Raw genomic sequence first — 22,484 nt, forward strand, 5'->3', positions numbered from 1 at the left:
GCTGTTTCCATTTGCGATGAGCTGTTGAGACAGAATAGGATTAATAAAGACGAGTACTAGGCTATGATCGCGTATATCGATATGAAATAAAAAAAATCTATGGAAATAAAAAATGATCGTTTATAGAAATAGATATGTTAAGAAGCATATTGTGGGTGGAAGTGGGATAATTGACACGCTTAAGAATTTCTTGAGAAGAGCAGCAGCTTCAAGCGCTTCAAGAGCAGCATCTACTTTGGCTAATAAAATTGCAAAAACTGAACTGGGAAGCAATCATGGCTACTAAATCTGCAGGAAAAGAGCTAGCTTCTACAGCCATTTCCACTGCTAGAGATGTGGCTATTGATAAAGGTAAAAAGACCATTGAGAAATTGTATTCCAAGACTGGAACTCCAAAACCACATGAAGCTGCAAAGAATGATCTCAGCCTTAAAAGCAAAGAAATTATTTCAAGCATTGTTAACAGAGCAGCACCGATTATAGATGAATATTCTATGTTTGGATCAGGATTGTCGAAGAACAAAGCGATTAGAATACAAGACCTGGTAAAAGGAAATGGGCTTTTGATTGCATGAGGATCCAAAAAAATTTTTTTCTTTGATATATAAAAATGGCAAATTCCGATGTTTTAAATTTTACAGAAGAGATTGTTGTTGATGAAGAAATTGAGAGATTTGAGTTTCATGAATACGAACCAGTGAATAAGAATCTAAACGTGGATGGAGAAATAAGAATCAATATTGAGCAGCAAGATTTGTTCACGCTTCCATCTGAGGCTTACATTTTGGTTGAAGGAAGACTTTTAAAAGCGGATGGAACTTCCTACGCTGATACAGACGTCGTTGCTCTTGCAAACAAAGGTATCATGCATATGTTCAGTCAGATTTCTTATCAGCTGTCGAATCAAGAGGTAGAAACCATTTACGAGCCAGGGCAAGCTACCACCATGCTTGGATACCTCAAATATCCAGTGGAGTTCCACTGGATATTTGAGGTATCCAAGTTTCAAAATTTCAGAGGGTATGAACCAACAAATTTCAGAGGGTATGAACCAGCTGTGGCAAAGAGACATAACAGCTTTAGCAGATCCTGTCAACAACACTGAATTTAAGCAAAGACAAAATTACATCATTACACAAACTGAAGAAAAAGGAACGTTTTCGTTCTGCATTCCTTTAAAGCACATTTTTGGATTTTGCGACGATTACGATAAAGTGCTCTATGGATTTAAGCATACACTTACTCTTGTGAGAAAGAGCGATATTGATGCTATTTTTAGAACAGCTGCAACAGCTGCAGGAAAAGTGGATTTGACTAAATACTCTTTGTTTATGCCTCATGTCACACCCTCTGTCGCGAGTAGTAACAATCTTTACAAAATCATTGAATCAAAAGTAGATGTACCATTTTCGTTCAGATCTAGACAATGCGATATCATCGCTGTTCCTGTATCAAACAACTTTAGTTGGAGGTTAAGCGCAAGATCTGCTAGTGAAAGACCTAGGTATGTCATTGTTGGATTCCAAACCAATAAATCTGGAAATCAAGAATTAAATCCTTCAGTCTTTGATCACTGCGACTTGAAAAACATGTATGTCACCTTAAACAGTGAAAGGTATCCTGCTGTTGATTACAATTTAGACTTTAATAACAACAAATACTCAAGAGCTTATAGAGACGCCTCTAAGTTTGACAATAGACTTTATGGGACAAACGAAATTATAGCTCAGCCCAATTTGTCTGCCTTAAATTATAGATACATTTGTCCTCTTTTTGTTTTTGATGTAAGCAAGCAGGCCGAGAGGTTAAAAACTTCAGTGATAGATGTGCAAATAAAAGCTACATTTAACGCAAACGTTCCTGCAAACACTCAAGCATTTGCTGTCCTCATTTCCGATAAATTGCTTAGACTTAAATCAGATGGAAGCAGAATGAATATTGTTTATTGATGTCCTTCAAAATAATATTTTTTTAATAAAAAATGAGATATACGAAAAAGCATTTGAAAAAATTACTGAAAGAAAACGGAATTTCTAAAACGTCAAACAATAAAATGTCGTTAATGATGCTTGCGGTTGAAAACAACTTGATTGATAAAAACGAATGGATTAAAGACGTGAAGGAAGAGCGACCTGTGGGTAGACCGAAAAAGGATCTAAATCAGTTACAAGAAGAATAAAATGAAACAGTTTTTTCCGTTTTTTCTAAAATGTAGTATAAAAGAGACTGACGCAAATAAAAAAAGACATCTTGAGCTTCTTGCATTTGGAAAAACAGGTGTGTTTTGCGAATCTGTTTACGTCACTGAAAACGGAGATTTTAATATTCCAAAAGAGTACAGTGATGAAGAGAGAGACAAGCTTTACCGACTTGTATGGAGTGGTGAGACAGAATATTCACGAATGGAAAAGAAAATCAAAGAACATCTCAGTACTTGGAAAAGTTTGGCTAAAGAAGAAAAGCTAAGAATGATTGACAAGTATGTGCTTGGTTTGGATTGCGATTTCGAGGAGAAAAAAAAGATTTCCGGAAAGCTGAAAAGCGCAATTTTAAATCATTCACTCGGTTCCAAAGACATTGTGTATGAAAACTTAAAGATTCTTCAGATGTCAGAAATGAAAAAAATCGAATTTGATTTAAATAAAATCTTAGCATAATAAAAGATGCCTTACACAAGAAAGCTTTTGAAAAAATTACTGAAAGAAAATGGTGTTTCCAAAACGTCTGACAATAAAATGTCGCTCATGATGCTTGCGGTTGAAAACAACTTGATTAGTAAAGATGCATTTTTGGAAAACTCGAAAGATATGAGACCTGTTGGAAGACCTAGAAAAAATGAGAAAAAAGAAAAGAAACCTCTTGATCCTAAATATGCGAGACTTGGTTTAATTAGAAATAATCCTTTAGGTTTGAGAATAACTCATGTTGATACTGGTGAGGTGGTAGAATACAAGTCTGCTTATGAATCGAAGAAAAAGACTGGACATGGCTGGCAGTACTTTGCGAGACGAAATGGAAAAGTAGTGGATGGATACAAATATGAGATTTTTAGCGTGAGAAGTTTTTAAATTCAATATTGAATTTAAAAATTTGAAAATGATATAAATAAAAATCTTACGTTATTAAAAATGGAAAACAAAACGGTGAAAGAATTAAAAGAAATTGCTAAAGGGCAAAAAATAAAAGGGTATTATAAAATGAAAAAGGAGGAACTTATAATGGCTTTGCAGCCTGCTCCTTCTCGTAGACGAACGACTGAGGCAAGACCGTTGCCTGCTCCGAAACCAGCAATCATTCCACCAAGACCTGCTGTTGTAAAACCTCCTATTGCTCCGAAACCAATTCATTTGCAAAAACACATCCTTGATGAGCCTGTTTCAGATTCATCACCTGTCATGACACCAAAACCAGTCATTCCACAGAGACCTTCATTTTTTTCAAGTCTGACGGCAGTTGCAAAAAGTGTGACGTCATATGTTGCAAATAAGTTTAATGATATTAAAGAATGGATAGAACCCTACGTTCCTGAAGTAGTCAAGAAGAATGTAAGCGAATCAGTGGAACAAATCAATGAAAAGATAAAGTCTATCAAATCACTTGTATTAAGAACAGTGTATAAACAGCCCGTGTCAAAGCCTTATAAAAGAAAATTCAAGTTGACTGAACATTCAGCAGAGCATGCTGTGAGACAATTTTCTTACACACCTTCTTCTCGATACCAAGACATTGCATCCTTTTTTAATTTGGTGAGAGAGTCAGCCATTCAAACCATGGAAGGAGAAAGAAACACAAAGGTAAAAATTGTTTTAGCGTGTGAAATGAAATCTGTAAGCATCATCACTGGTGAAGAAGTGACTAGGGAAGCAACCTTTTCATCAAGATCAGAGATTATTCTAGCGGCTACAGATGTAAGAACGCTCATGGGTGAAATGGAAGAAAAAGTCTTGGAAAGTAACACCAAATACAATGCGTTGGGATCTAATTGTACCCTATCAAAGATTTTAAGAATAGACATTAACTTTACTGATTACGAACCTCTCAGCGGTTCTTCCTACATGGAGCTGTCTCCTCTCTTAAAAAATAAAAAGGCGGTTATCAACATGGAAAACAAGGACAATCAATGCTTTAAATGGGCAGTCACTCGAGCTTTGAATATGAAAAATAGAGACAACGGAAGAATTGATGAAGAATTGATTCTAAAATCAGAAGAGCTCCATTGGAAAGGAATAGAATTTCCTGTGAAGGTGTCTCAAGTCGAAAAGTTTGAGAAAAATAATCCTGACATCAGCGTGAACGTCTTTGGGTATGAAAATGAAACACCTTACCCTTTGCAAATATCTAAATTTATAGATCGAAAGCACTGTGTTGACTTGATTTATATTTCAAACGAAGACAATAACCATTACTGTCTCATTAAAAGTTTGAGTCGGTTTGCTGGTTCCTCAGCATCGAAACATCAACACAAGAGATATTTTTGCCGAAATTGCTCGCAAGGTTATGACCAGGAAGAAAAGCTTCAACAGCATCAACCTTATTGTTATGATAACACATCAGTAAGAATTGAACTTCCTAAAGAAGGAACAACCGTTCAGTTTAAAAACTACAAGAGATCCATGAGAGTTCCGTATGTTGTATATGCAGACTTTGAAAGTTTCACCAAACCTATCAACACTTGCACACCGAATTTGAAAGAGTCATCACCAAACAACACCAAAAGCACGTTCCAAGCTCCTTCTGCTATTACATCAAATGCATTGACGAAAGTCTTTATAAAGAAAAACCTTTTACATACATAGCAGAAAGCGATGAGGATGACGTAGCTCAAAAATTTATAACCAGTCTTGAAGCTGATCTTATAAAGATTTTCGACAAGATTGATATAGTAAAAAAGAAAGTGGAAACGGATGAGGATAAAAAGAATTTTGAGGATGCAACCCTATGTCACATTTGCGAAAAAGACTTTGGTAGTGATAAAGTCTCAGACCATTGCCCTTTGACCGGAAAGTATCGTGGAGCTGCTCATAAGAAATGTAGTTCAAGTTATAAAATTCCAAAATTCATACCAGTCATTTTCCATAATTTATCTGGCTATGACAGCCATTTGTTCATCAAGAAATTAGGTGGAAGACTCAATTGTATACCCACCAATGAAGAAAAATATATTCGCTTCTCTAAAAAAATCAAAGTGAGAGAATTTACTAATAAGAAAGGCAGACGTAAGGAAGTATGGAAAGAATTGAGGTTTATTGACAGCTTCAGATTCATGGCTGGTAGTTTAGATAGTTTGGCTAAAAATCTGACTGATGATCAATGTAGAAACGTCGCTCAATATTATTCTGGAAAGCAGTTTGAATTATTGCGAAGAAAAGGAGTTTATCCTTACGAATGGGTGAACTCGATTGAAAAGTTTTCCGAAGCGCAATTGCCTCCTATCGAAGCCTTTTACTCTAAACTGAATGATGAGGAAATAAGCTCTGAAGATTATGCACATGCGCAAAAGGTTTATGACGTGTTTCAATGCAGAATCTTTAGAGATTATCACGAGCTGCATAACGTCTCTGATGTACTGATGCTTGCAGATGTCTTTGAAAATTTCAGAGACGTGTGTTGTACCTATTACGGTCTTGACCCTCCTTGGTATTATACCTCCCCCGGTTTGGCTTGGGATGCTATGTTAAAGAAAACTAAAATTAACTTGAAATTGTTAACTGATATTGATATGCTCACTATGATAGAAAAAGGTATACGTGGTAGAATCAGCATGATCTCCAATCGACTTGGAACTGCTAATAACAAATACATGGGTGATTATGATCCTTCAAAACCATCTACATTCATTCAGTATTTAGACGCTAACAATTTATATGGATGGGCTATGTGCAAACCTCTTCCTGTTAGAGGATTCAGATGGATGGCTGAGGATGAACTCTCCAATTGGAAATCCATACCTTGCATTCTCGGAGTCGATTTAACCTATCCTAAAGAGCTTCACGATTTACACAACGACTATCCTTTAGCTCCTGAAAGACTAACCATTGGAAAAGTAGACAAGCTTGTTCCCAATTTAAACAACAAGGAGAAATATGTCATTCACCATGAAAACCTAAAACTATATGAACGGTTGGGACTTGTCACCACCAAAATTCATCGTGGTATCACCTTTGAAGAAGAACCTGTCATGAAATCATACATTGATCTCAACACCCAATTAAGAACAGAAGCTAAAAACGACTTTGAAAAAGAATTTTTTAAACTCATGAACAACTCCGTCTTTGGAAAAACCATGGAGAATATTCGAAAGCATGTTGATGTTAGGCTTGTCACCACGAGAAAAGAAGTCTTACAATTATCCAAAAAACCTAATTATGAGAAAAATACCATTTTTGATGAAAACCTAATCGCAGTTCACATGAAGAAAATAAAACTCTTTTACGACAAGCCTGTTTACTTGGGAATGTGTATCCTTGATTTAAGCAAAACACTCATGTTTATACACCACTATGACTACATGAAGCCTAAATACGGAGATCGCGCTAAATTACTCATGACTGACACTGACTCTCTCATTTACGAAATCAAAACGGATGATTTTTATCAAGACATTGCTGGTGATGTAGAAAACAAATTTGACACGAGTGAATTTCCTAAAGATCATCCCGCCATTCAAAACGCTGGATTCAAAGTAGGCTTAAATAAAAAAATTATTGGAATGTTCAAGGACGAGGCTGCTGGCAATTAAATTAAAGAGTTTGTATGACTTAGACCCAAACTCTACTCCTATGAGGTCTTTAATGAAAAAGAACACAAAAAATGCAAAGGAGTAAAAAAGAAAGTCGTTGAAAAACACATCACTCATCAAGACTATAAAGACTGCTTAATAAATAACAAAGAAAAGCTTACAACCATGAACGTCATACGATCTCATCATCATGATATCTACACCGAAGAAATCAACAAAGTCGCACTCAGCGCTAACGATGACAAAAGACACATCTTACAAGACGGCATTCACACGCTAGCCCTCGGACACTACAAACTAAAAACTTGTTTTAATTTTATGGACTATGATAAACTCTTCGGCTCTGATGATGACAAAAGATACATCTTACAAGACGACATTACGATAGGCATTGAACCTTGTTTTAATTTTATGGACTATGATAAACTCTTCAGCTCTGATGAACCCATACACGACTCTGAAGCAAAAAGGTTGATCGATGAATATAGAAAATATTAATCGCAGAAAAACAATCACATTTCAATCAAGTCGAAAATATTAATCGCTGAATGCAAACACATAATCACACACTACAAAGAATAATTTTATCACGGAAAAAACACAACGCCATCTTGAAATTCATTAAATATAACTCAGAACACGATTACACATCTAAAAAAACGACGCCATCTTGAATTCCTTAAGTATGGAAAAGTATCAATGCGCCAGAATCCGCTTTTCCTAGTAGTTGCGGGTGCTAAGAGTTCAATTACAAAATAAAAGACAACAACTGATCACACTTTTTATTGAATAGCAAAAGATCTATTACATTTTTTGATGCAAAAGAAGGGAATCTGCACTACAGTTGTAGTTCTTATAAAACTTTAGTTACTTGTATAGCTATAATTCATATGCTATAATATGTTCTCAAAAGCCCATATGCTGAAATATTTTCATTATGGCTCAGATGCCAAAATATATTCATCATAGTTCATATGCTTTAATGAATTCATTATTGCCCGTATTCATTTCTTCCTCAGTAAGATCTATAATGTTAGGGATTTGGTGGCAACATATTTCGAATATTATTATTCCAATAGAGTAACTCTAAATTATTTAATAACATTTCTACAATCAGACAATGTTTAACAAATGGAACAGACAAATATTTTGTAGTTTAAAAAACTACCAATAAGTGTAAATATTGATGAAATTTTATTTGAAAAGGTTTGTAAAGATAAAATTATTTTCAATAAAAATCTAAAAAACATTTCTATTAAATAAACAAATTAATTTAATGTTGAAAAGTATTTTTTGGTATTTATGGTCGAAGTTGCTTAATAATATTATAAAGACTAATAAACCTTTTGTAATAACACCTACTTTATCTGTTAATTCTCTATTCTGACTGCAATAAATTCCTCTCAGCATTATTTGAAGCATTTTTTTTCACACTACTTCATCTAGCGCAGTGAACCAGTCTTCAGATTTTTACAAAAAAGTGTCTATCATTAATTTATGTTTACATATATCATTAATTTATTCTGCTACAAATAATTGTAGCTAATCACTTTGAACTTTTTCCAGCTTTCACTCCGGGTTTTTCAACCAGCTTAAACTCTTACGTTTTGCCGTAATAAAAAGAAAAAAAGTTTCAATAAAACGTCTCCTTAAAGAGAAAAGTTTTCTTTTTTTCTGAGTTAGGAATAATAACAATTTTTTTATTTTTTTAAACTAATAACAACAAAATTCCTTTTTTCTCGTAACAACAAAGTTATAGTTTTGTTGTTATCCGGAAAAATCCTTTTTCATAATTATATATATTTTTTAATTTATAGTTATTAACCTATTAATACTTGCGAAATTTTTCAATTGCTCAAATGATTTGCTCATCAATCATGAAGAAAACAGCTATTTTTACCATTTCTTAATGAATAATTAGGGACAGGCGAATAACACGAAAACACGGAAGCCGTGTATTCCGTGTTTTTCGTCATTTGCCGTGTTTTCCATATTTTCTGAGAAATCGGTGTTTTTGTCAGATTTATCGTGATTTTTTTTTTTTTTTTAATTAACTTGCTCTATTCTCTTACTTACTTGTTGTTAGTGGTAATTGCTTGACGTCATCTGATGTGACTCATCTGTCATTTCGGTTAGTAATTACCATTTTTTCGTAAACGAGTTGACCCTGAACAAGTTAAACGTTAACTTCAATAAAGTCAGTGCATTTGTTAAAGACAATGCCAGTTACTTAACGAAAACTATGAAAAATCTCCAAGGGATACTCCCCCACTATGTTCATTTGTCGCGTAATGCTCACACTCTTAGTCTTGTTGGTGAAGCCTGGAGGCAAAGAATTAAAAAAGTTGACCAATTAGTGGCGTGCTTCAAATCTATATTTGTTCACTGTTCTTCACGTATATAGCTGAACAGACACATGTAGATATTGATACGGTTTCCCTCCCTCCGGTTCCTGTTGTAACCAGATGGAAGAGCTGGTTCAACACTGTATCCCATCATGACATATACTTTAAGCACTATCGTGGATTCATTGATCAGAGTTGGAAATATCTGATCGATGAAAGATCTGCTAACAGTTAAATAAAACACTGCATTCCATTAGGCCTATATAGTGTTTTTCTAATTTGGTTGTATAACTTGCAATTAGTAACATTTATGTAAATGTTGACAGTACTACGGTATCAAATCAACATGGCACATCAAAATAAAAAATTTTAATTATTGATAGTAGGCCTAACTTAATTTTTTGATTCACAGATTATTCAGACAAGTCGGAATCCACTAATTATCCAGAATGTCAGCGTGCTGCGTACAGCGATGCTACAGCTAAACTGATGCAATATTATTGCCCGGCAACTGAAGTACAGACTAAGATTTCTCCAATCAGTTCGAATGTTCTATCCTCAGCAAGCTAAAACTTTGACCTACAATGCATTCCTTGATGGCATTACGGGCTACGATGATAAGAAACGCATTCTAACATGTGAAATTGCTGCCTATAAGCTGGCTGTTAAAGAGGTCATACCATAACCAATTAGAGCTCATACCATAACCAATTTCTACTGAGTAGTTGATTGCAGAAGAAACAAAAAAAGCTGAAAAAAACATCAGAGCGGTTAGTAACTAAATTTACCTGCCCAAAATGTCACAATAAATATCTTAGAAAATAGAATTTTAAAAAACTTGAAAAGAAATGTTACATTAGCACTAAAGGTGTGTTTATACTCGCATGTTGTGGAACTTAATTTCTAAACTGGAGCTATTTTATATTTGAAAATACTACCAGATTATGAAAATTTTTTAAAAATTCTTAATTTTAAAAAATATTCAAAACTATAAATTGTTCTAATGTACTTTTGAACTTCCATATAGAAGAATGCAAGTTGTCTTTATTACATTTATTGTATATAATGGTGTAAGAAAATGTGCACAGTTAAAAAATGGCTAGTTAAAGGTAATAGATGATTGACTTTGGTTACTCTTCAACCTGGATTCCATTACACACAAGTTAGTACGGTAGATGGCACTAAAATCAAAACATACTTCTGATCATATTAATGAACAATTTTATGTCCAATAACTTTAAAGTTTTAAACTGTATTGCCTTCTTTCGTTTCAATTATTCCAACATCCTCATTTGATGTGCTTCGGAAATTTTTAAAATCAGAAAATTTACTTCTGATTAGAAAAAAAGATAGTGGAAGTCCTTATTTGCTTTACAGATGTTTTTGCATGAAATGTTGGAAAATATAATCTTATCAGATTGAAGATTTAGTTGGTCTGGAAGAGATTTGTTAATATTAATTGATAATGGCACTTCAAGATTTAAAATAATTAGTCTCTACATGATATTTAATTGGCGATAACTGTTGATTTTAACTATTACAAAATATTTTTTTTTATTTTCATTGTAACAGTCAAAACCATGTTTTGATGCAAATGCTTTTAATTGTTGATGAATACTTATCACATGTACTTTTTTATTTCTTCCAACTCTTGTGAGTTTGTTACATACATAACAGATTTCTGTGTGTTTCGAAAAAATGCCTTTTTTTTGCCTTTAAGCCTTTTTTTGATTTTAAGTCTAACCTTCATAAGACCATATAACATAATTTGCATAAATATTTAGGATGAACTTTTGATTGTCTGAGTTTCTTGTCCAAAGATAAAAACAGGTTTTAATTGATAGTGACTATACTGTTTTATTATTCAGCCACACTTTCTACATAAGTGTTTTTAATTTTCCTCATGAAGACTCATTATTTATCCAGTAATGAGATAATAGATAGGAATATAAGGTTACTTCTTTTGATATATCTAGAAAAGGTTAAAAATAAGGTTGTACATCACTTGTGGAAGGCTCAAGATTATGCAACTAAAGTATGATCTTATCATTTTTATTATTTTTGTTACTATTAGTAACAATAATAAAAATAAAAAATATAAAATCATTATTAGAATTAAGACTGTTTGAAAATTGTTTTTACTAAAATGCTCATTAAAAGTTCATACTTCATATATCTTTCCAAATCCTGAAACGAACAGTTTTTTATTAATTTTAAGATGCTTTTAGTTAAAATACATTTAGAAAAAAAGAAACTTCGTAATTAGGTCGTTCGCGAAAAAATAGCGCAAATTCAAGAGAAAAAAAAAGCTAGGCAAAAAAGCTCCACATTTTCGACTAAAATAAGAAATACTCTCTGATATGAGTGCTTAAAGTGGGAAGCATAATCTGAGAGTGGGGTAAAAAGAACACTAAAAATCTCTTAATCAACTTCTAAACTATATCATAGCAATTTCAATTTAACAAAGAAAATTTGTTTCAGTTTACTCTATCCATTCTAGTAAACCATACATAGCCTTTATGCAAAAGCCTAGTTTTAGACATCAAAGTTTAAACACAGTTAAATTTTTATTAAGTTCATAATTCAAATCAACCTTTTTCAGATTTGTGAGCTATTCTTGATTAATTTTTTTGTCTTTTATAACCATAAGTTTCAGTAAACGCATGGTTATAATAGGTTTACTCAGGGAGGTTTTGTGAAACAAATTTGACAGGTAAAAATCGGAATATCAGTATTATGAATTTAGAAAATAGACTGTAACACGCATAGTTTTTGGCTAATTGGCGGCACCTTTGATCTATAACAATGCGTTGAAGGGTAATACGTCCTTGAGTTACGCAAGAAAAGTTAAGTTTGCTATGAGCTTCTCTAACTTTGGCGTAGCTTTAAAATCGCTAAATAATGAGAATGGCATTACATTATTATGATGCATATGTAGTTCTAGGTGCTACTGCACTTTCGCACCCCCCCCCCCCCCCCCCATTTTTTATTATTGATTATGATGAAAAATTTCATACTTATTCAGAAAAATATAGAAACATAGACTTGAAAATCAACGGAAAGGGCTCTAATTCGATGTCAAAGATTTAAAAATTCCCACTAAAATCCCTAATATTCGCCATTTTTTCAAAAAAATTTTCAAAATGCTTTCATTTTTAACAAAAATTAATTACCGTTACATCGCGCAATAAGAAGGGCTGGTTTCCATCAGCCTCAGCATTATTATTTTAAAGTATTATAACAAAAGAGCATTAAAAAAATCAAATTAATGGAAAATTTCAAATAAAGGTTGAAAGAAGAATGTGAGAATGTAGACAAATTGATGAATAACTATTATCGCATTTTACGCTGGTTTTTTCTTATTTGGAAAACGGTTTGAGGGTTATATTTTATAAATTCTAAGTGTGATAAAACGATTATGAACTAAGGTTCAAAAGTTCTTCTTTTAGGAAAAAAAGCTGTTGAACTCTTTTGTAAAATTTATTACAAAAGTACATTTCTTGCTTTATAGTTTATCCTCTAATAAATCAAAAAACGGCTATTTTTATAGTCACAAAAATCTGCGCAAGATAACATACTTTAACGACTTGCTTAACGTAAAAACCATGTATTGCTTTTTTGAGCTAAAAGATCATAAACTTTTTATTCTCGAAATGGCGAATATTAGGGTTTATAGTGGGATTTTTTAAACCTTTGACTTCGAATTAGAGCCCTTTCCGTTGATTTACAGGTCTATGTTTTTATATTTTTCTGAATCATAAGCAATTGTAAAGCGCCGTAGTTCTATTCTCAGATTGATATGTTATTTGGGATCTTAACATACATAAACTACATATATTTATAACAAGGTTTAACAATAGTCATAGATACTAATAAAAAATAACTGCATCATAATGATATAAGATCTTATTATGATGCTATATTATTGTATATATAAAGCTTTATATCTTATATATAATGATATAGCATCTTATATTAGATGATATATCGTCATATTATTAATAAGAAATAATTTAACATCTTCATATTAAAACACATAAAATCTTATAAAGATGTTATAATATTATATATATATATATATATATATATATATATATATATATATATATATATATATATATATATATATATATATATATATATATATATATATATATATGTATATATATATATATGTGTGTGTGTGTGTGTGTTTGTGTGTGTGTGTGTGTGTGTGTGTGTGTATATATATATGTATATATATATATATATATATATACATACATACATACATACATACATACATACATACATACATACATACATACATACATACATACATACATACATACATACATACATACATACATACATACATACATACATACATACATACATACATACATACATACATACATACATACATACATACATACATACATACATACATACATACATATATAATAGTATAACATATTTATAAGATGTTATATTATGTGGGGATTTGTATTATACAAGTCCCTGTACAAAAATATATCAGTTCCTGTACAACATCTTGTAAAGATATAATATTTTTATTACTAAATATATGTTTTTCTTCGCAAATATTTTAAAAAGGTGTATGTCTTTTTGAGTATTACAATCATAGCTCATATTGTTGTTTTAACAGCTTAATGCAAGTTTAGTCAAAATGAATAATCCAATTATTCTAGCTGCACATGGTCAAGATCAAATTTGGCATGAGACTCAGTGTGTTGCTTTAAGCAATTGCTCTGATGTGGAATTTCTTCAAAACTTTGTTTACCAAAAAATAGTATCAGAGATATTGTCAACACGTTACACAATGATTTGTCATCAATCATATTGAGAAGCGACCCAATTTTTTCAGAAGCAAAAGTACTAAAGGCACTAAGGCTTTTGTCAACTGGAAGTTTTCAAGCAGTATTTGGTAAGAATTATTAGTTAATGCCAAAAAGATTAGCTATAATCTATTGATTCTTTATTGTTAAGTTTGCTTGTTATTAATGGATTGTTACAAATGCAGTATAAAGGTGGTGCTTTATAAAGGGTTTTTATTCAACCTAGAATACCTAGCAAACCTAGAGGTAGCAAAAATCCCAGGGAAAATCTGGAAACTTTGTTTACAGAAAATATGATTTTTCCATTTTTGTACCATATTTTATGTTTTTTTAAAGAATGACTTGTAAAGACAGATAACAATGAATTTGCAAGATATAACTGTTGTTGTGAAAATTTTAGCTTGTTAGTATAAATAATATGTTTTATACTAACGAGCTAAAAGTTTTACAACAAGGTACAAATAAAATTTTTGGGATAACCTGGAAAGATTATAGAGAAGTTCAGGGAGTGTCAAGAGATAAACTTGAAAACATTCTTTATTCAGGGGAAAACATTCTTTATTCAGGTTAGCTTAAGGAAAAACATTTGAAATTGGAGTGGCAAACCTGTTTTTAGACTTATTATGCTTGCTTACTTAAAAATATCTTTATTCCTTTTTCAGTTTATTAATTGTTGAGAAATAAGATAAATTTTCTTTTTTCTCTTTATGTAAATATGATACTTCATTATTGTATAGCAAAAATCAAAGAAACCCAAATTTTTTTAACTTGAATCATAATGGATTGTAAAAAGATTAATTTTTATACTGCACCCTCCTACTGTTAAATTTTTAACTTACCACTTCAAGTTATGCAACCACAAATTGTATATCATATTATATTTATTTAATTCTATATTATATTTATTTATTCACAAAATATTAAAAATAATTATTATTAAGATTATTATTAAGATTTTTTTTTTTGGAACAAATATGTATTTATATTTTTAAGCAATCTAAATAAACGACTGTTTTCTAAAAGCAAACAAAAATAATGTTACACAAAATAAAAACCATAAAAAAATGCAATTTTTCCACTTAAAGGTTATATAAAAATTCTAAGAATTTTTTCCGTTTGCAAAAAGACAAATATTTTTTTCGTTTGCAAAAAGAGAAATTAGCAGTACTTTTTTAAAAGCTTACTCTGCCTTTACATTTTGGAAATTATTCGAATATTGGAGAAAATATTCAAATACCAAATAGTAAAAAAACACGCAAATAAATTCGAATATCAGGTATTTGAATACTCAAATTGGATGGTCTAGTTTCTATTCAAGAAAATATAAAGCTCGGCACCAACTTGTGTGTCAAGCATCAAATCTTATGCTGCCAATGGTTTCTATATCTTTAAGTGAACATATCGAGAATTATCCAAGTGATTTCATAAATCTTCTCAGTACATTGCAGCTAGATGATATTGGGAATTACATTAAATCTGATAAAATAATTTTATTGATTGGTGCTAGATCTTATAGTGCACTTAAAAGGAAGAAATATAAAGTATCAGAGACCAGAAGATTAGTGCGTGCAGGTATGCGACTAACAGCAAGATTATACATTTCTTTTAGAAGTATCTTTAACAAACAGACAGAGGTTAAATTAACTGATATTTTAAATAATGCAGGTGATATGTATTGTAGAGAAGTAATCACACTAGTAGGACAAGCAATCAATTCTATATCAGAAAAACCAAATGAAGATTCAGACCATATTTCTGAAAAATCACAAAAAAATGGCTTAAAGATCAGCATATTAAATTTACTAAAATTAACTGCAAAATTTTTAATTGGTCATTTTTTGGTAAAAAATGAGGATTTGAGATCTCAAAGAGTGGTTGATTTCTTAAAGGTATTAAAGTTGTATGAAAATGATTTGTTTGGTGATGCCTACTACAATCTGAATTATTGTAAAAATACTAACCTGCCTAAGCCAATAAATCTGCCAAATGAGGGAGATGTTCAGTTACTAATTGAGGAATATAATAAAATTATGAATTCAATAGACGGTTATGAACATCCATTGAATTCATTTACTACCATCAGGTCAGCTACTGCCACATGTCTGACTATATTTAAAGGTAGGCGTGGTGGTGAACCAGTTCGACTCCAGTTATATCAATGGAATGAAGCATTGAAAGGAGAATAGGTTGATAAACAAGACCTACCAGTTGAATTCAACTCAGAACAAATGTTTATTACATATCAAACAGGGAAAGGAGGTGATCACCTTGTTCCTGTTCTTTTTCCACCAGAATGCATCAAAGCAATGCACTACCTAACAAATAAAGAGGTAAGAAGAAATGCAGGAATTCCTGATAAAAATCAATACATTTTTGCAAGTACCCAAACAGCTTGAGCCACGCAAGTGGCTGGCATTGTATTAATGAGATACTAATACGCTTAGATAAAAAAGGTGCCATCAATGCGACTCAGAATCGCCATCGTATTGCAACAATTTTGGCAAAATTGGAATTATCTAAAAAGAAAAAAAAACCTTAATCTTTAACCACTTTGGGCATTCAGAGAGAATTAATCAGAATGTTTACCAGGCTGCCCCTGGTTCGTTACAAATAAAAACAACAGGCCAAATGTTAATGAATACTCATGAGGGAGGCAAAGTTGACCATATTAAATCATCAAGCTCTAGCTCCTCTACTTTAGGAGAAATAAACAATAAATGTATTGTAGAAGAACTTTTAATACCAGTGAAAGGTCAGCATTTTCCTTTGTTTGTAATCAATATCAAAAGCATACTATATATATTATGTGCATCTAATTAAAGCTTATTGCAGTTTCTTAGATTGTAACAGAATTTGCTCAGATGTTAATTTGCTTGAATAATCTTCTTTATAGTACATAGAAATTATTTTTACCATAATTAAGAAAGAGTAATCTCACCAGCTCTCTTGAAAATGTTTTAATATTAAGAAAAGAAATTCCTGAAAATTCAGCCTGCTATTTGTTTGTATTTGCTTGCTCCCTTACTTTAACTGCTCTAAACAGCCTTTAAAAAGTTTTGTTCCTATTTATCTTATAGAAGTTGTGACAGAGAGAAAAGTGTATCCAAAAAGAACACTTAAAGGTAAGAAAACATGACTATTTTTACTGTTTTTCTACTATTCTTACTGTTTTTCTACTATTTTTCTGATTTTGATAAAAAGTCAACTTACTTAGAAAATCCTTGCATGTCTAGATCACAAATTTTTCATAGAGCAAATAAACTAATTTGAGTGAAAAAAAAATTCTTTTTAATGCAAAAGATGCATTCTGATTAGTCAATTTTCAGAAGTTTTGCATCATGTTTTAACTTTTTCATAAAATTTCATTCAAAGTCCATAAATTTACATTCAAAATTTCTCATTAAAAGTACGCTTAGAAGGTTTTACGAGCCAACAAGAACTTATTGCTCATTAGGCCTAGCTTGTTTGAGGGTCAACCTTATCTTTCCATAGTTTCATCTTTAAAATGATTATGTTATTTGGTTTTAAAATTAGTTTAAAAAAAGTGTTGTGTTTGATTGAAAATAGCATTTAAAAAAATTTATTTATTAGGGAATTGTAAAACTAATAGTGAAAGCTTTCACAAACACTGTAAGATGTTTATTATGCTTTATTGAATTTTTTTAGAATTATGTATACTTCCAGAAATATTTTTATTTTATAATCTAAGCACTTAAAGCCAATTTTAGGAAAAAACATGCTGCACTTATAAGGGATTTTTTTTGAAATACTAATTTAAAAGCAGTTTAGTATTTCTAAAACATGATGTTATTTTTTTCTTGTAGCAAATCAATAGGAATGTATCGATGATGTTAATGATAAGTCATGCAAACCTGAAAAAAGTATTAATTGTTTTTTTGTTATTTTTTTGGTTGTTTTCCTATAATATATTAAGTTTTCTTATAATATATTAGGTTTTCCTATAATATATTAAGTTTTCTTATTAGTTGAAAATAATCAAATATCTGAGAACAGTGATGAACCTGGTGAATTAGGATCACAAAAACAATCATGTCAGTTAGCCAAAGGTTTGTTGCCTTTGTTATTAAAAGGTTTAATATTTTGTACTTGCATTTGAAATATTAAATGTAGGGGAGATGGGGGCGCATTGATCGCCGGGGCAGTATGATCTTTTGGCTTTTACTCGTTCATTTTTGCCTTAATAGAAGTGAGGTTGCAATTTAATTAACCACTATGCTTCCCTAATTGATTATTCGTAATATTTTTCCATAAGGTTATCAGCGTCAAAAAAAATAAAGAAAATATTGTTTTTCGTCATAAAAAGTGATTTTTTTAAATCGTACTATAATTCAAATATATTTTTATTTAGATGTCTGTATGGGTTAACAACAATTTTATTTTAAATTTGTAAGTGTTAGGTGTATAATATAATATATAATTTTTATTTGGCTGCAATTTATACAGTAGATATTGCTATCAATATGTTACCTATACCTATTGGGGTACATTGATCTTTGACTATGCGGGGCCCATTGATCGGAGGATCAAAGTGCCCCATAGAAGACGAAGTGCCCCATGTTTTTGTTTATAAGCAATACAGTTAAACGAATGATATTGTATTTATAATTTAAAAAAAAACTATATATAAACAAACAATAGCTTTTAGCATTTCATTTTTTAAATCTACTTATGTTATAAGCTAGTTATAATAATACTATTATTTTATAATATCAAAAGAATAATATTTAACATAATAATTAAAAAATATTTAACATAATATTATTATGTTAAATATTAGCATTTATTAAAAACATGTTTTTATTGATATATTTTTTTACAGATCTTAAAATGGTTAGAAATAGAATTAAAAAAACAAATAAAGTTGCTATACCAAGTGAAACAATGAAAGTAGCTGTTAATAAAGTTTTAGAAGGAACTCAACTGAATGTTGTAGCACGTCAGTTTAAAATAGATAGAATGATTTTAAAAAGATATTGTCGTAAAAAGAGGCTTAATCCAAATGAAGCTTTCAAGCCTAACTACAACAATAGACAAGTTTTTACAGCAGAAGATGAAAAAAGTTTATCAAGTTATTTACTAATTGCATCAAAAATGAACTATGGCCTTTCAACTAGGTCAACGCGATTATTGGCATATGAATTTGCTTTAAAAAACAATAAGATATGCTCATCATCATGGATCAAAAATAAAATTGCAGGCATTGATTGGTTGCAAGGTTTTATGAAAAGACAACCAGAGTTGTCTCTACGAACACCTGAAGCAACGAGCTTCGCTCGATCAACAGCTTTTAACAAACACACTGTAAGAGAGTTTTTTCAAAATCTTAAAACGGTAAGAAATCGATATAAATATAATCCTAACTGTATATATAATGTTGATGAAACTTGTTTAACAACCGTTCAAAAGCCGGTAAAGGTTTTAGCTGGTAGAGGAAGCAAACAAGTTGGAAGAATCACATCTGCAGAACGAGGAACATTGGTAACTGCATGTTGTGCCTCTAATGCTGTTGGAAATTCCATTCCTCCATTATTTATTTTTCCTAGGGTAAAGTTTCATGATTACATGATTAAGGAAGGACCTCCTGGATGTGTGGGATTTGCAAATCCTTCTGGTTGGATGAACTCAGAAATTTTCATAGAATGGATTAAACATTTTGTTAAATATTCAAACTGTTCTCTGGAATTTATCTGTTAAATATTCAAACTGTTCTCCAGTTTTGTTACTTCTCGACAGTCATGAAAGTCATATTTCTGTTAAAGGCTTGGAGCTTGCAATTCAACACGGAATTACAATGATAAGTTTTCCTCCCCATTGCAGCCATAAATTGCAGCCATTAGATAGAACTGTTTTTGGACCATTGAAAAGGTTTTACAATTCTGCATGTGATAATTGGATGGTTTCGAACCCAAGACCAATGACCATTTATGATATTATTTCAAAAGTTCGAGAACCGTATACAAAAGCTTTCTCACCATCTAATATACAGACAGGATTTAGAGTAGCTGGCATTGAGCCATTCAATTCTGAAATTTTCAAAGATGACGAATATTTACCATCATCAGTTACAGATAGAGCTGCTCCAGATACAGTTACTATCACTCCTGTCAACAACATGGAATCTGAAATGATACCAGCACATGTTAATCACATAGAGTCTGAAATAACTATAGTAAATATTGAAACAAGTATTTTAAACAAAGTGTCAACAAGTGTTGCTTCTATAATCTCACCTGAGGTTTTAAAACCTTACCCAAAAGCATCTGCCAGAAAAAAAAAAGTTAAAAGTAGGCAGTTAAAAACAAGGATCTTGACTGATACTCCTGTCAGAAATGAAATTCGTTTGTCAAAAGAAAAGAAAATTTTGAAGCAAACCAAAAATCAACAAAAAGTCTCCACAAAAGATAAGAAAGAAACTAAGAATTACTTGCTTAGGAATAAAAAACAATGTAAACCAAAAGCTGCTTCACAACTTGACTTTCACAAATGATGAAATATTCTTAATCAAAATATTGTACTTTTAACAAGTTTTGTAAACTTAAAAGTTGTATTCTTATTTCAGTCTTTATATTTCAGTTCTTATAAATTTCAAGTTGTTGTAAAGTTTTGAACGTATATAAAGCGGGTAGCTTATAGCTGCTGTGATTTATACATTTTTTAATTAAAAATTAGACTAGTGGGTTTAACTGCTATATTTAAAAAATAATTAAAAAATTTAGATGTATTATATGTTATACAATATTACCCTTTGACTAAATTATTTACAAGATTTAGTTATAGAAGTGTTAAACGTTTAGATAATATTACGCATATAAGATCAATGTGCCCCAAGTCGGAGATCATAGTACCCCATTGTTTGGGGAACATTGATCTTTTGAGAGGGTTGTTTAAAAGTTAAAATTATTCATGTTTATCATTTTTTTAAATCAAAATATTTATATATTCCAAAAGCCAGATAGTTCTACATATGTTTCGTAGTTAATAAGTTTTTACATCTCTTTCAGGTTCTGCGCAATTTTCAAAACACTGCTACGGCGATCAATGCGCCCCCATCTCCCCTAACTAACTAAAAAAAGAACGAATTTATTAACTGTCAGTGTTTATTTGAGTCCAAGGTAAGTTAGACAGTGATGCAAGTTTTGTTCATCTCAGCCTCTTTGTTACATTTAACTGCAAGGCCATCAAAAATGAAGGTTTAAGTGCACCCAGTATGAATATGTTTTTCTAAATTCAAAACATCATTGACTAGCCTAACTTTCTTAGGAGGTTTTAAGATGTTTTCTTCAAACCATAATATGCTTCAGATTTGCAAAAGTCAAATAGATGTCAAAACTTATTTAACAGACAACTAAATCCATAAATGTTGCTTTATACTAAACTTTTTAATTTGTTTAAAAAAAGCACATGGTTTACCTATGGGCAATATATTCAATCCTGGATAGTTTGAGCTTTTATTACCGTAGTTGATTCGTAATTCGTAATATCGTAAGTTGATTCGCTTAATCGTAATTTGAATCAATTAAATTGAAATACATGTGCTCTAAAAAAGTTACTTAAGGTGACTAAATATTGTCACCATATTAGGAATATTTTTTCCTAAAGGCAACTAAAAGATATACAAAAACGTTAAGGCGACGGCAAAATTATATATTTCAATTATATTTTCCGAGGAAAAGAAAAGTATGAAACCAATTTAAAATAATGCTTGTGTAATGCCTAGCGAAGTTCTTGCGATTGTTCACGTAACATAATTTTAGAAATTTTTGAAGATTCACCTTAAAGTAGTAAAGTATATACTGTCGCCTTAAGGTGCATCTAGTGTTATATATATATATATATATATATATATATATATATATATATATATATATATATATAAGAGCAGTTTACGTCTACACGAAATGTGAAAGTTTGCTATATTAGGTCTACATATAACTAAGGGCGACATATTTCGTGTAGACCTTAATTCAAGCATAATTTTTCTGACTAATTTTTTTTAGCTGATACTTTTTTCACAATCTGCGTGGTTTTCTTTGATCATTTATAGAGTTTCCATTTAATATTTTTGTTTTTGATTTAAAATTTCGCTAAAAACCAGCGTTTTATTGTTAAGCATGTATATCGTACAAATCCTTAAAAGTGAAGATTAGGCCTACACGAATATTTATAACAATTATTTATGTTATTTAAGTCTATATCAAAAAAATAAAAACTGTTTAATAAAGACTTTTAGAATACTTATTTAAAAAATATTTTGTTTTGTCTTGAATACGAGTGTGTATCGAAATAAACAAGATATACATTTTCTTACGCCAAAAAAAATTCAATTTGGCACGGAATCAAAGTTACGTCATTTCATAATTTAAAAGTAATGCGTGGATTTTTAAGTAATGAAAATCTTTTTTAAATTAGTTTTTTTAAGCAATATTATGTTATATCAATGTAAACAATATTAGTTATACCAATTCAATAATTATCAAGGTTTCTATATAAATCTATCCACATCATCATTGTTTCTATACATTTTTACCGCGCTTAACAAGA

General features: G+C 30.9%; 1 protein-coding gene, 1 long non-coding RNA gene and 1 pseudogene across 2 annotated transcripts; all 3 read left to right on the forward strand.

The window, feature by feature from the left end:
- Nucleotides 1-1,022: 1,022 nt before the first annotated feature.
- Nucleotides 1,023-1,949, forward strand: LOC149881508 (uncharacterized). Its single transcript, XM_090068001.1, has one exon. The coding sequence runs from the start codon at nt 1,023-1,025 to the stop codon at nt 1,947-1,949; it is 927 nt and encodes a 308-aa protein (XP_089924127.1).
- Nucleotides 1,950-3,197: 1,248 nt separating this feature from the next.
- LOC149881509 (uncharacterized) lies at nt 3,198-16,742 on the forward strand (annotated as a pseudogene).
- Nucleotides 16,743-17,531: 789 nt separating this feature from the next.
- On the forward strand, nt 17,532-17,993 carry LOC149881510 (uncharacterized). The gene is made up of 3 exons (XR_016445838.1): nt 17,532-17,552; nt 17,747-17,803; nt 17,909-17,993. It is a non-coding gene; the product is annotated as an uncharacterized LOC149881510 (long non-coding RNA).
- Nucleotides 17,994-22,484: the final 4,491 nt, after the last annotated feature.

This window comes from Hydra viridissima, unplaced genomic scaffold (assembly GCF_058129835.1).
Source record: "Hydra viridissima isolate aposymbiotic clone 2 unplaced genomic scaffold, HvirCarnegie_v1 scaffold_12, whole genome shotgun sequence".
In the NCBI taxonomy this organism is placed as follows: Eukaryota; Metazoa; Cnidaria; class Hydrozoa; order Anthoathecata; family Hydridae; genus Hydra; species Hydra viridissima.

What these genes read in the sequence shown, in the direction of transcription:
- LOC149881508 (XM_090068001.1), top strand. Translation starts at nt 1,023, where the DNA reads ATGAACCAACAAATTTCAGAGGGTATGAACCAGCTGTGGCAAAGAGAC.